This window comes from Gorilla gorilla, chromosome 17 (assembly GCF_029281585.2).
Source record: "Gorilla gorilla gorilla isolate KB3781 chromosome 17, NHGRI_mGorGor1-v2.1_pri, whole genome shotgun sequence".
Lineage (NCBI taxonomy): Eukaryota > Metazoa > Chordata > Mammalia > Primates > Hominidae > Gorilla > Gorilla gorilla.
Genome location: NC_073241.2, coordinates 39,433,485 through 39,446,031, shown reverse-complemented (window position 1 = coordinate 39,446,031; position 12,547 = coordinate 39,433,485). Strand labels below are relative to the sequence as shown.

The window sequence follows — 12,547 nt, the reverse complement described above, 5'->3', positions numbered from 1 at the left end:
AATATGACTAACCAGTTGTACAGTTAAGTATTAAGAAGCCCTGTGGGGCAACTCCAGGAAGTACTGATACAGAATTATGAAGAACAGACATCAGAATAAACCTGATAAAGAGTTATGCGAAAAGGCCCTTGGACTAAGCGTGACGTACCACAGATGCAAATTGGAGAGCTGCCGGCCACTCACTAAAGGCAGGACAAGGTCTAAGAACTCTGGCTGTAATTACATACAAATAGAGATGCAAATCCACTCCAGTTTCATAGTCACTTTGTAATTCTGTCTTTACGGATTGGTGACAGGCAATTGGTCCCTTGCAGGGGCAATGACAATAGAGGTCCAGCTAACTGCTGTTTTGTAGAGGTGAGGGACTAGTGTTGCCAGACCTTCACAGTCTTCAAGGGATTCCAGAAGTGTCCATTTCTAGGTCAGAGGTGCAGCTTTTTAAATGATGGCTAGGTAAATTTTTTTTAAATGCTGTGCAGACCAAAAATCAAATCTGAGAGTGAAACTCAGCCCCAAGCCACCAATTTGTCATCTTTAGTAATAGTGCTCTCCCTCAACATAAACAACTGAAAGAAAAGGGAGAAAAAAAGCCCTGCAAAAGTTAAGACAACCTCGTTTTTTAAAAAATGGACAAAAAAAGGACTCTTAAAAAACACTCAGCCGGGTGCGGTGGCCCACGCCTGTAGTCCTAGCAGTTTGGGAGGCCGAGGCAGGTGGATTGCCTGAGCTCAGGAGTTTGAGACCAGTCTGGGCAACACGGTGAAACCCAGTCTCTACTAAAATACAAAAAATTAGCCAGGTGTCGTGGTGGGCACCTGTAGTCCCAGCTACTCGGGAGGCTGAGGCAGGAGAGTGGCGTGAACCCGGGAGGCAAAGGTTGCAGTGAGCCGAGATCGTGCCATTGCACTCCAGCCTGGGAGACAGAGCGAGACTCTGTCTCAAAAAAAAAAAAAAAAAAAAAAATTCATACATTAACCAGGAAAACCATTGACCATAATTACAATATCAACTAAAAGAAAGACCAACATATGTATAGATGCTATACCTAAGTTGACATGTTTAAAATACTGTTTTCACCTTTTATTTTAAAAGTTTGCCCCGATTATGTCACTTACTTTGTATACAAGGATAGAACACAACTAGCAATATGCTGGGGCAAAATGCAGGTAGAACTTAAAGAAGTGAGGTTAATGATACTGACATGGATACAGTTTTTAAAAAAATAAAATAAGCAACAACAACAAAAAGAGAGAGGCCAAGCTTCTAAATGAGGGAGAAATGCGACCCTGAGTGCAGGGCTGGCTCCTACCTGAGGATTCATCAGAGGGCTCCCACCGGTACTGAGGGGTGGAGTAGAGGTCGGCTTTGCCAGGGCCGTTCTCCATGGGCAGGCTGGGGTGGATGGTGTGGTAATCCACGGGGTTGCCGTTCACAGTCACCAGCAGGCCCTGCCGGGAGTGCAGAGAAAGGGACACCTGTTACAGCAGCTCTGGGTTTTCAATGCAGACATACCCCCACTTCCCTTCCTCCACCCTAACTGAACAGTGAGGAGTTGACTGCAAGCTGAATAACTTAGCCAATTGCCCAAATATTTTAGTAAGGGGAATCTTGTACATTCCCTCTCCAACTCTAGTCTCCACAGAGTGATCGCAGGAAATGTGCATCTGATCTTGTTGCACTTTGCCTAAAACCATGCTTCGCACCTGCTGTCCTCAGTATGAAGAGCAAACTCGTAAATGGCTGAAGGAGGCCTTCAAGATTTGGTCTGATCTTTCCAGCCTCAGCCTTTGCTACTGTCCACCTCTCAGCCATCCCTCCATCTATATGGGACTCTAGACCTTTCTTGGGCTGTGGTCCAACATTGTCCTGCCTATGCCCTGTGTGGCTCTGCACAGGACTAATGCAAACATCCCTTGGATCTCAGCTAAGGCATCACCCTCTGGGGATCTCTGCCTGACTGCAGGTTGCTATGTCCTTACTACACCACTAAGTACAATTGCCTGTTTCGTCCTTCTGTCTCTTTGGCTTTACAATTTTTGAGATAAACATAACACCCACCAATACACATGTGTATGTGCGCCCATGGGCATGCAAAACTTCCTACTTATGAAATAGGCATAGCTACAGAACAAAACACTTTTTAAAAAGCCCACAAAGCTTCTCAAAATTTAAATATATTTTGTATGATTATACTCAATCTCATTTTAACAGCAATCTACCAGATATAATTTATGCCCAAAAATGGAAAAGCTTATGGAAATTTTAATAGATCATTAAAATAGACTCAAAGGAGCTACTTCCATTTGTTGCCTTTACATCACTTACACATGCATAAATGATAATTCTAAGGGTATACTAACATCAGATGGTTTGTAGTCATCCTGGGTCATGGATAAAAGCTGCAAAAAGCAATGTGGGAAAGCATGTTAGTAAGGAAGCTGAAAGCATTTTACTGTTTATGTATCTATAAAGTTTTACTGTGCACAAGCCCATTCTCTTTAACTTACTGATTGCTAGTATATTAAAATTGCCATGCAAAATATAAAAGGACAAATAAATGAGCTGGATGCTGCTGTTTATGACAACTATTTCACAGCTCTTGATGTTAATGTTTAGTTATACAGCAGATAAGCAACCACATGTCTATAAATGTTACCATGTTTTTCAAGGGTTATGTTCTACAAGAATAAGCGCTTAGTTTTATACCCCTTTGAGACATCTGCAGAATTCTGAATGTATTTATGTTTCAAGAAATAGAATTTTCATAATAAAGAAAAATTGGGCTGGGCGCGGTAGCTCACGCCTGTAATCCCAGCACTTTGAGAGTCCAAGGCAGGCAGATCACAAGGCCAGGAGATCGAGACCATCCTGGCTAACACAGTGAAACCCCGTCTCTACTAAAAATACAAAAAATTAGCCGGGCGTGGTGGTGGGTGCTTGTAGTCCCAGATACTTGGGAGGCTGAGGCAGGAGAACGGCGTGAACCCAGGAGGCGGAGCTTGCAGTGAGCTAAGACCGCGCCACTGCACTCCAGCCTGGGAGACAGAGCGAGACTCCGTCTCAAAAAAAAAAAAAAAAGAAAAAGAAAAGAAAAGAAAAATTGATTTGTAATGTGGTTTGAGATTGAGATTTACGTACTGTCTACAACAAAATGATTATTATATGACTCTACTTTTTAACTAGTAATACATTACTACCAGGTGATTTGGGCTTCCCCCAAATAATAATTAGCACAGCAAGTGGTTCTACCACAATTTTAGGTCAGGACTCATTTGCATTCTTAAAAATCACTGAGGGTCCCAAAGAGACTTAATTTATGTGGGTTCTATCTATCAATTATCTACCATACGAGAAATTAGACCAGGTAGTCTTAAAATATTTATTTACTTATGTATTTATTCATTAAAAATTAAAAAAAACCCATTGTGTGTTAGTATAAATAATTTAAATAGTTATTTTTTTAAAGCAAATAGTGAAGAGAGTGTCATTGTTTTATAATTTTGCATATCTGTTTAATGTCTAGCTTAATAAAAGACAACCGGATTTTCACATCTGTTTCCGTATCCAATCTGTTGTGATGTGGTGTTCTGGTTGAAGTAGATAAAGAAAATGTGGCTTCACATAGGTATGCAATTTGGTCAAAAAGAAGTATTTTAGGGCCGGGCGCAGTGACTTATGCCTGTAACCCTAGCACTTTGGAAGACCGAGGCAGGCGGATCGCCTAAGCTCAGGAATTCAAGACCAGCCAGGGCAACATGGCAAAACCACATCTCTACTAAAAATTCAAAAAAATTAGCCAGGCGTGGTGGCACGTGCCTGTAGTCCCAGCTACTTGGGAGGCTCATTCAGGAGAATCGCTTGAACCCAGGAGGCAGAGGTTGCAGTGAGCCAAGATCACACCACTGCACTCCAGCCTGGGTGACAGAGCGAGACTCTGTTGCCAAAAAAAACAAAAAAGTATTTTAATAGTCTGTCTAAATAACTGTGGACAGTCTTTGCTACTCGATCAGACTCAACCAGTGTAGTCTTGAATGTCAGTTGTAGTGCAGAATCTGCAACCATATCAGTGAACTTTTCATACTCTGCTACATTAAAACCCATTGACATATCATGCACCCCGACTGGATCATTTATCCACGTGCTGTCATGTCAGGTGGTGGTGAGTCGGAAACTGCTGTTTCAGTGAGTTACAGGTATTGAACTCTACCAAATACTGACAAGTTTCAGTATGCCATGCGTAAAAAGCACATTTGTCAATATCACCTCATCTCATCAGAAAAGTCCTCAAATATTGGAAAGTTTTTAAGCCCTGAGTAGATATGAGCTTTCAAAAATTCTAATTTTTACTCAAATGCTTAAATTTTATCACTGGTAACAATTATTGTCCGTTGTTTGCCTCAAAGTGATGAGCTCACTTCATTTATTTTCAAGTAATTGTCTGCCAAATACCCAAATCAACCAAATACCCGACAGAGTAAAATTATTTTCTGCAATATAGTTCAGCACTGAAATTTTCACCCTCCAGTGCGAACAGATTGCTTTGCTACTTTTGTTTGTTTTAATTACAAAATTATTTTTTTAATAGGAACATTCTTTTTAAGATTAGGAGATTTCAGTAGAAAGCACAGAAATATAAAATGATGTTCTTGACGGGACCAGGGTATTTTCTTTGGAAATAGTTTTCCCTCTCTGGTACTAACTCTCCTAAATCACTGTTTCTATAAACTACAAGCAACCTGAATATGATATGATATATATGATATTATAAGGCTCATATTCAACAGTAAAATACAAAAACAGAAAAATTAGGGAACGGAAATCCCTTTCATCATGGCTTACTTTTCTCTCATCAGTGGGGTAATGGGTTGCGTACCACAGGCTCCGCCTCCTCTCCGCTGTTATTTGGATGGGGCTACAAGCCAGGGCTTTGTCCTCTTCTTTGGTCCCCTCATCCTGCACCTGAAACACAGAAACAGGATCAGTCTTGCTTCCTGAGGCAGTTCCCTAGGCAGCCTGGGTGGCCAAGACAGAGCTTTTCATTTTGGCTCAGTATGATGACTTTTCAAAGTGAATGTTTACAATATACAGGATTTTATCAAGACACTTTAAAAAATGACAAAAATGCTCCCCTGTAATTGGTAAGTACATCAGTATTAAATGTCCCCTGATTCTACTAAGCCCCATGCATTACAGAATATGCTCCATTGTTAAATATCCACAGCTTTTCCACGTGCATTCTCAACTGCACTCAAAAGCAGAGATGCAGATGGCTCTTAGCCAAGAGCCTTCACAAAGGTGCGCAGTTAACCGTGTAAGACAGCTGCCGGCAATCTTCAATTAAGACTGGATGTATTGAAGGCAGAATCATCTAGAGCTCACACAGCACTAAGCAAGAGCATATCTATGCACATGAGACATCTGCCTAAATTAGACAACTGGTCTAGGAAAGGTGATAGAGAGGAATACGAGGAACAGAAGCGCTTCGGTGCCTTAGCATGTTTTCCCAACAAAAGCGTCCTAGTGAAAAGGGCAGTCATGCGTCACTGATACTGGAGGGGAGTGGACTTAGTCTCATTGTCTGGGTCTCAGTGCACCAGAGCAGAACTCCTAAGCAGGGCACCCTAACTCCCCGGGTGCGGCGTTACATTTGCCAGGTGGGGGCCACATATTACACTGAAGTCTCGACACTGACTTTTCTCTCTCTCTTTTTCAAACATGTTTCATAGATGTCTACTTCAGCACTCACATTTGGTGGCCGGCATTTTTCATTAAATGCACCAGGTCACCTGGAACTATGATATAATCAGCTTCTTTTTCTCATTGACTCAATGCAACAGGCCTTCCGTCCCAGCCCATTTGAAATAGAGCCCACATGAAATGTTGATGATAGTTTGAAGCCCCCTTCTCTACATATCCCTGCAGACCTCGTGATTTAGAACATTGCTGTTGCTGTGTGGCCTATAGCCTAGATGGTCTTCCCGGCTCTCTCTCTGCCTACCTTTGCTTGCCAGACAGCACACGGCAGTGGAAGCAGAATATCGCACAGGCCCAAAGTTATAACGGAGCCCTCATCAAGCTACTGCATTATCCAAGAGATGACATGGGATATCCCAGAGAAAGCAAATGGGCTGGGAAATCTTAATAACTAGAAAGCCTTAAAGTAATTTCCATAATGTGTAAGACATTGTTCAGAAATAGTTGCCATCGTGGTGGCTCATGCCTGTAATCCCAGCACTTTGGGAGGCCAAGGCGAGTGAATTACCTGAGCTCAGGAGTTCCAGACCAGCCTGGCCAACATGGCGAAACCCCGTCTCTACTAAAAATACAAAAAAATTAGCCAGGCTTGGTGTCGGGCACCTGTAATCCCAGCTACTCAGGAGGCTGAGGCAGGAGAATTGCTTGAACCCAGGAGGCAGAGGTTGTGGTGACCCGAGATCATGCCATTGCACTCCAGCCTGGGCAACAAGAGTGAAACTCCATCTCAAAAATATATATATGTATATTTAATTTTTTATGTACATGTTTTTATTTGTGAATATATACATATACATAAGCATGTTTGTGGAGGAATTGGACACAATTTTAATGATTCTACTGGCACAGTCAAATTTTAGAAGAGAACTGAAGAAAAATATAACAAAACATGACTGGGATTCCTTACCACCCATAAATCACTTTGTTACTATACAATTGTCATCAGTGGCCTAAAAGAAAGATGATCCATGAGAACCCTGCTAACAAGGATGGCCTCTGAGACCCTAATCCCACAGATGGCTGTTAGCCACTGAGATGGGGAGGAGGTACCACATAGGAGGAAGACAGCACCATCCTCATTTCTGCAGGTGGCGCTTCTGTCAGGGATGACCGGAGCCATGAGCCTCCTGCAGTTTTACAGTCACTACCTGATTTACAACCTGTTTGCTTCTCTTGGACCATTTTTCTCTTTTAGAATGTACAGCTCTCTAAGTGGGGCCCTGCCTACTGAAGTCATTGCTCTATGCCGGCCCCTGGGTTAGTTTCAGACCCAGTTGGCCTTCCATAAATACTCATTGACTGGCTGACTGATGAACGTGTGGGAATGGTCTGTGGGTACAAAGACAGACAGAGAAAGTAGGGAACTTCTGCAGGGCCCCAGGCTAGAAGCAATTCGGAGGAGGGGGACTGGAATGCAGAGACTCAGGCTGGGCCATGCTCATGAGAACTGTCCCCAGCTATAGGGTTCCCCGCAGGTGGGGCCTGAAAAGGTGCAGCCACCCTGTCTACACAGCTTGTCTCCTTCATGTGTCAATAAGCAACCTTGCAACCAGGCTCCTGACAGTCATTTAGGGGAAAGAAAAGCAGGCTGATATTTTCTGTCACTGAAGGAGAAAAGAGAGAAGAGAAGCCACCAAGGCTTCAGTCCTCCCCTCAGAAATGCTGTGTCCTTGTTCATATTTTCATAGGGAATAAACACCCTCAGTTGTGCTGAAGAATATTCGAATCCCCATCCCTCACAAGGGGATACTCAGGAGGCAACAGGCACCACCAAGAGCTGGGCTGTCACTCCCACATCTTCACAGGCTAAGAGCGCTGGAGGAGATTTGGGAAACACCAGTCCTCTTGATAACAGGGGTGTGTGTCTCTAAGAACTGAGCTTTGTTGTCAAATGTGGATTAGAATCTGATTTGTACCATCCAGTAAATGTGTGATTTTAGAAAAACTGACATCTCTAACCTCATTTTCCTCATCTGTAAATGGGTATAATACCTATTCTATTGATCAGAGTTGTTTAGTTTATTAAATGAGATAATGTATGACATGGCATATTACAGTAAGTGATCAGCAAAAATGAGTCTTCCATTCTTCTCACTGCCTGCCATTCTCACCAGCAGTTTGTGGTAGTAAAGGGAAGCTAGTCTTTGATCTGATAGTATTTATATTCACTTAATACTCTTTGCAGAATTAAAACATCATACCCAGAACACTAGAGTTGTGTTGGAATAGAGTATTGATTAGTCAGTAGAGAACAGGAGTGAATCATTTCACCTGGAGATTCTAGGTTACTTTGCAGACAAGATCATGAAAACGCTTTTGTCCTTACAAGGGGCTCTTGCAGCCAGATGCGGATCAGAGTGGCCAGAGTGTAGTACATCACCAGCAGGAGGATAGGGTTGGCGTGGTGGTACCACGACAGGTCCGGGTTCACTATGATCTTCCAAGTACTCGAACAGTCCGTTTGAATTACTGACTTGATACCAAACAACCTGTTAAAAAACAAAGAAAAATGCTTAAAAGATGCAATAAGCTATATGTCTCCAACGTTGAATAAAAGTACTTTGTTTTTGATACATTCGTGAGCTATTCCTAGGTTGATCCGTTCTATTGTAGATATTTCAATTACCCTTCTGTATATGTAATTACATATTTAAAGAATATATGTGGACATGTATGTATAATATGCATATGATATATACATTCAGTAATCATATGTGTATGTATAAAATTGACATCAACATTAACCAGAAGATCTTTACATCAGTTCAAAAATCCAGTTAATACTAAATTCTTGCACATCTATTAGAAATGTTTTAATTATTAATCAGCCCTATTAAAACCCTGTATTATAGAAATGCCAAGTGTGTGGTAACATGTTACTAGTCCAGCTAAATGAGCAAATATTTTGTTTTTGGCTAGGCTCAGCATTAGTTGTACTCAGCTAGTGTTGACATTATTGGGCTAGTTCTACAGTTTAGCCATAAAAGTCAAATACTATATAGTAAAATTTCTGTAAGATATATTTCTGTCAAATATCATTTATGAGCAATTTGATTTTTTCAAAGCATAGTAACTAATCATTTTCTTTGAAATATGACTTTGAGTCTGTTACATTTTGAAATGGTTAATTTTTATGCTGATTTCTACTAATCAGAATGTGTCTCATTAATGGAAAACTGTGTAAAATATGACTCATTTAGAAATTCATTTTGATGGGCAATTTTCTAAGAAAAGACTCTACTAAATGCATAAAACTTTATAGGTTAAGTGAGTTTCATACCTTTCTACTGTTTGCATCTTTTATTTATTTTTTGTTTTTGAAATGGGGTCTCGCTCTGTCACCCAGGCTGGAGTGCAGCAGCATGATCACAGCCCACTGCAGCCTTGAGTGCCTGGGCTCACATGATCCTCCTGCCTTGGCCTCCCAAGTCGCTAGGAACACAAGGGTATGCCACCATACCCAACTATTATTTTTTTAATTACTTGTAGAGACAAAGTCTCATTATGTTGCCCAGGCTGGTCTTGAACTCCTGAGCTCAAGTGATCCTCCCAAGTTAGTCTCCAAAAGTGCTGGGATTACAGGTGTGAACAATTGCACCCAGCCTGTTTGCAACTTTTATATGTGAATTTCCTTTAATTTTTATCTTACATTCTTCAGTTATAGAATCTTCAAAGGCTGCATGCCTTTCACTTGTAAAATCTCTCAGGGTGAATGCTGTTTTCTATCACAATGCAAGTGTAATATTAGTGTATTGATGAACACAGATTTTAAAGTAAGCTAAACAGAAATTAAACTAACTTTCTTCATTTTTATCAGAAATAAATAAGTTATGTCATAACTTGTTATTATAAAATCTTTTTATCTTAAGTTCCAGACAGATTTTTTTTGGAGATAGCATTTGAAATAACAATTTCCTGAGTGAAAAAAGTTATGTCCCACTTAGAATGGTAGAACTTTCTGAAAATGTTTTTGCAGCCCTAGATTAAAATGTAAATTTCTTGTATAAAGTACACAGAACTGAAAGCTTTTCGATGTAAAATCAGACAAGCTAGATAGTCTCTTGGGTTAATCTAAGTGACAGCTCTTCCAGCCGCTGAGTCCTTCTCCTTGCTCCACGCCTGGCACATATGCTAGAACTAACCTCATCAACTCTCAGTTTAAAAATACTTGTTTTGTCCCATACAGAATTTTAATTGTAATTTTCTGTAGCTGTTGGTAAAGCGAACTAAATGCTTCATATCATATAGACATTACATACCTTGCCACTGATATCATAACTGATTCCAAACTGATTTTGCACATTCCTACACTAACACTGAATAATAAGACTTAGCTTTTTTTATTAGCAATGTATAGACCTAAAAAAAAGAGCAGAAGCTAACCAGTAGCAGATTGCTGTCTCCTACAAGAACGTTTTTTAATCGAGCTATGCAAATACTATAAAACCTAAGATTTCTCTCTCTCTCTCTTTTTTTTTTTTTTTTTTTTTTTTTGAGATAGAGTCTCACTCCGTCCCCAGGCTGGAGTACAGTGGCACAATCTCGGCTCACTGCAACCTCCGCCTCCCGGGTTCAAGCAATTCTCCTGCCTCAGCCTCTCAAGTAGCTGGAACCACAGGTGCGCACCACCATGCCAGCTAATTTTTGTATTTGTAGTAGGGACGGGATTTAACCATGTTGGCCAGGATGGTCTTGATCTCTTGACCTCGTAATCTGCCCGCCTTGGCCTCCCAAAGTGCTGGGATTACAGATGTAAGCCACCGCACCTGGCATCTCTCTCTCTCTTTTTTTTTTCTAAAGAAACTAGATACTGTTGAAAGGATTCATATGTGAGATGAGAAATTTGTACTTGAAGTTCACATCCTTTCTGGCACTGCAATTCTAGGATACTACACAGCATCCAACAATTATTTAATTTACTCAATGTTTGTTTCCCAGGATTGCATCTTGATACTCACAGTACAAAGAAACTGATACTATTGCACCTGCTCTCCAGGAACTACTCTGTCTACACTAAGGCCATGTGCTAGCTTGGGCAGAGCAAGGTGTCACAGAAACCCTCTCTTTCAGTGGGTGGTGGGGATGGGTACTCCTCCTGACTGTCTTAAATCTCTCCATAGAAATATCTCTTCGCTTGAGAGTATACAATGACACAATTACAGAGCAGCACATCCCAATGTACTGCTAATTTGGAAATAAAAAGACAAAGATGAAGCTTTTCTCTTTCATGCATTTGGAACATCTTCTGTTTATCTTTGATCCTAGGCCCAATTCTACTGATAATGTATACAAATGTATTTGGTAAATGACTCGATGTCTGAGCTTTCACTTCCTAATAAAATCTAATAATGTTGATGGGTGGGGTGAGGACGCAAGTATATGAAAAAGAAAGGACAGTTTTTAGAAGATTTTATGTGAAATACTTAAGAACTCACAGATTCTATTTCCCAAAAGATAGCTGAAGATAGGTCCCCAAGAGATGATCAGTCCCCAGTAGAGACACATCAGACCCTTGGGGCCCACACTCCCACTTTGGAACCTGGTCTGTCTGCATTGCTGTTTCATGGCCAGCATTTCTGTCCACAGAACACATCCTCACTTCAATTATTATGCCAAGGGCAGTCTCCCTACCTCTAATTTCTCTTCCCTGCACATTGTGACAGCTGCCAGAGTTTCCTTGGGAAAGCTCATGTTCTCTACGCCACCCTCCTCATCCTACTCCCTACTCCCCCATTTCGTGGAGAAAAGCCCTGAGTCCCAGAAAAGCACCCCTGAGGTCTTCAGCAACCTGGTCCCCTTTTCTTTCTCCCAGACAAAAACCTTGGCTATGCTAGATTATTTGGGGTTTACCATAAAATCTCAGTCCCTTTGGTGTTGCTATTCCTCGTTTTACCAGGAGGCTTTTCAGTAGCTATGACTTTTCTGGAGTCCCCAAATCAAGAATTGGGGGTGTATGTACCAGGTGAGCTTTACCCACTCCTTGGCAATGAAGATCCAAGAAACAGGACAGGCAGAGCTTCATAGACTCTCTGATACCTCTTAGGATAACACCAGCCCCCAAATCCAACTGCAATCCCATAATATGTGCATGTCACTGTATTCCTTCCAGATACCTCAATCATTCCAAAATATTACAGGGGTCACACAGGATACCAGCTGTTCAGGATGCATAATTACATTACATCCATGGCCTATCATCTGAACCTTCACGCTAATTTATGATAATTAAGTTTTGTCGTAAGCATTGGTTCTTCATCATTCTTTCCTTCAGGCCTGATATTCCTTATAGTTAATATTCACCAATACCCTGAAGCCATTTCCCAGCACACTTCATTCACGTTTCTTCCTATCTCTTTGTTGTCGCTGGTTGTTAACATCCTTGGCATCATCTAGGTCTAGTTCCAAAGTCACCATCGCCAGGAAATGTCTATGATTTCTCCTTCTTAGATTCAGTTTTCCCTATGCCTCCACAACAATGATATTTGTAGTCATAATTTGAATTTCTGCTATTTTTAGTTTACGTGCTTGTTTTGCTGCCCATTTTTATTCTAATGCCTTCCAAAAAGGGTGTATCTCTTGTCACCTTGCGTTTATGGCAGTGCTTAGGGTATGGAAGGTTTTAAAGGTAAGTTTTTTTAACTGAATTAAATACACTAAGAGTAAGTAGGTGATCACAGTTATGGTAGGAGCAGAGATTAAAACATGGAAAAGTTCCTGCTTTTAAAAAAGAGAGAAAGGTAAGAAACTGTAGATATACAAACAAATTCTGGAATTTTCAGAGAAAAATCACTGC

At 41.0% G+C, this 12,547-nt stretch overlaps 1 protein-coding gene across 2 annotated transcripts in view; it reads right to left on the bottom strand.

The window, feature by feature from the left end:
• PIEZO2 (piezo type mechanosensitive ion channel component 2) overlaps positions 1 to 12,547 on the bottom strand; it is a 479,685-nt gene that overhangs the window by 128,039 nt on the left and 339,099 nt on the right. For both annotated transcript variants that reach the window (XM_055368035.2, XM_031003780.3), the window contains exons 8-11: positions 8,081 to 8,243; positions 4,840 to 4,959; positions 2,361 to 2,399; positions 1,310 to 1,448 (exon numbers count right to left, since the gene is read on the bottom strand). In XM_055368035.2, the coding sequence (XP_055224010.1) occupies positions 1,310 to 1,448; positions 2,361 to 2,399; positions 4,840 to 4,959; positions 8,081 to 8,243 (461 nt within the window). The remainder of the gene's footprint in view (positions 1 to 1,309; positions 1,449 to 2,360; positions 2,400 to 4,839; positions 4,960 to 8,080; positions 8,244 to 12,547) is intronic.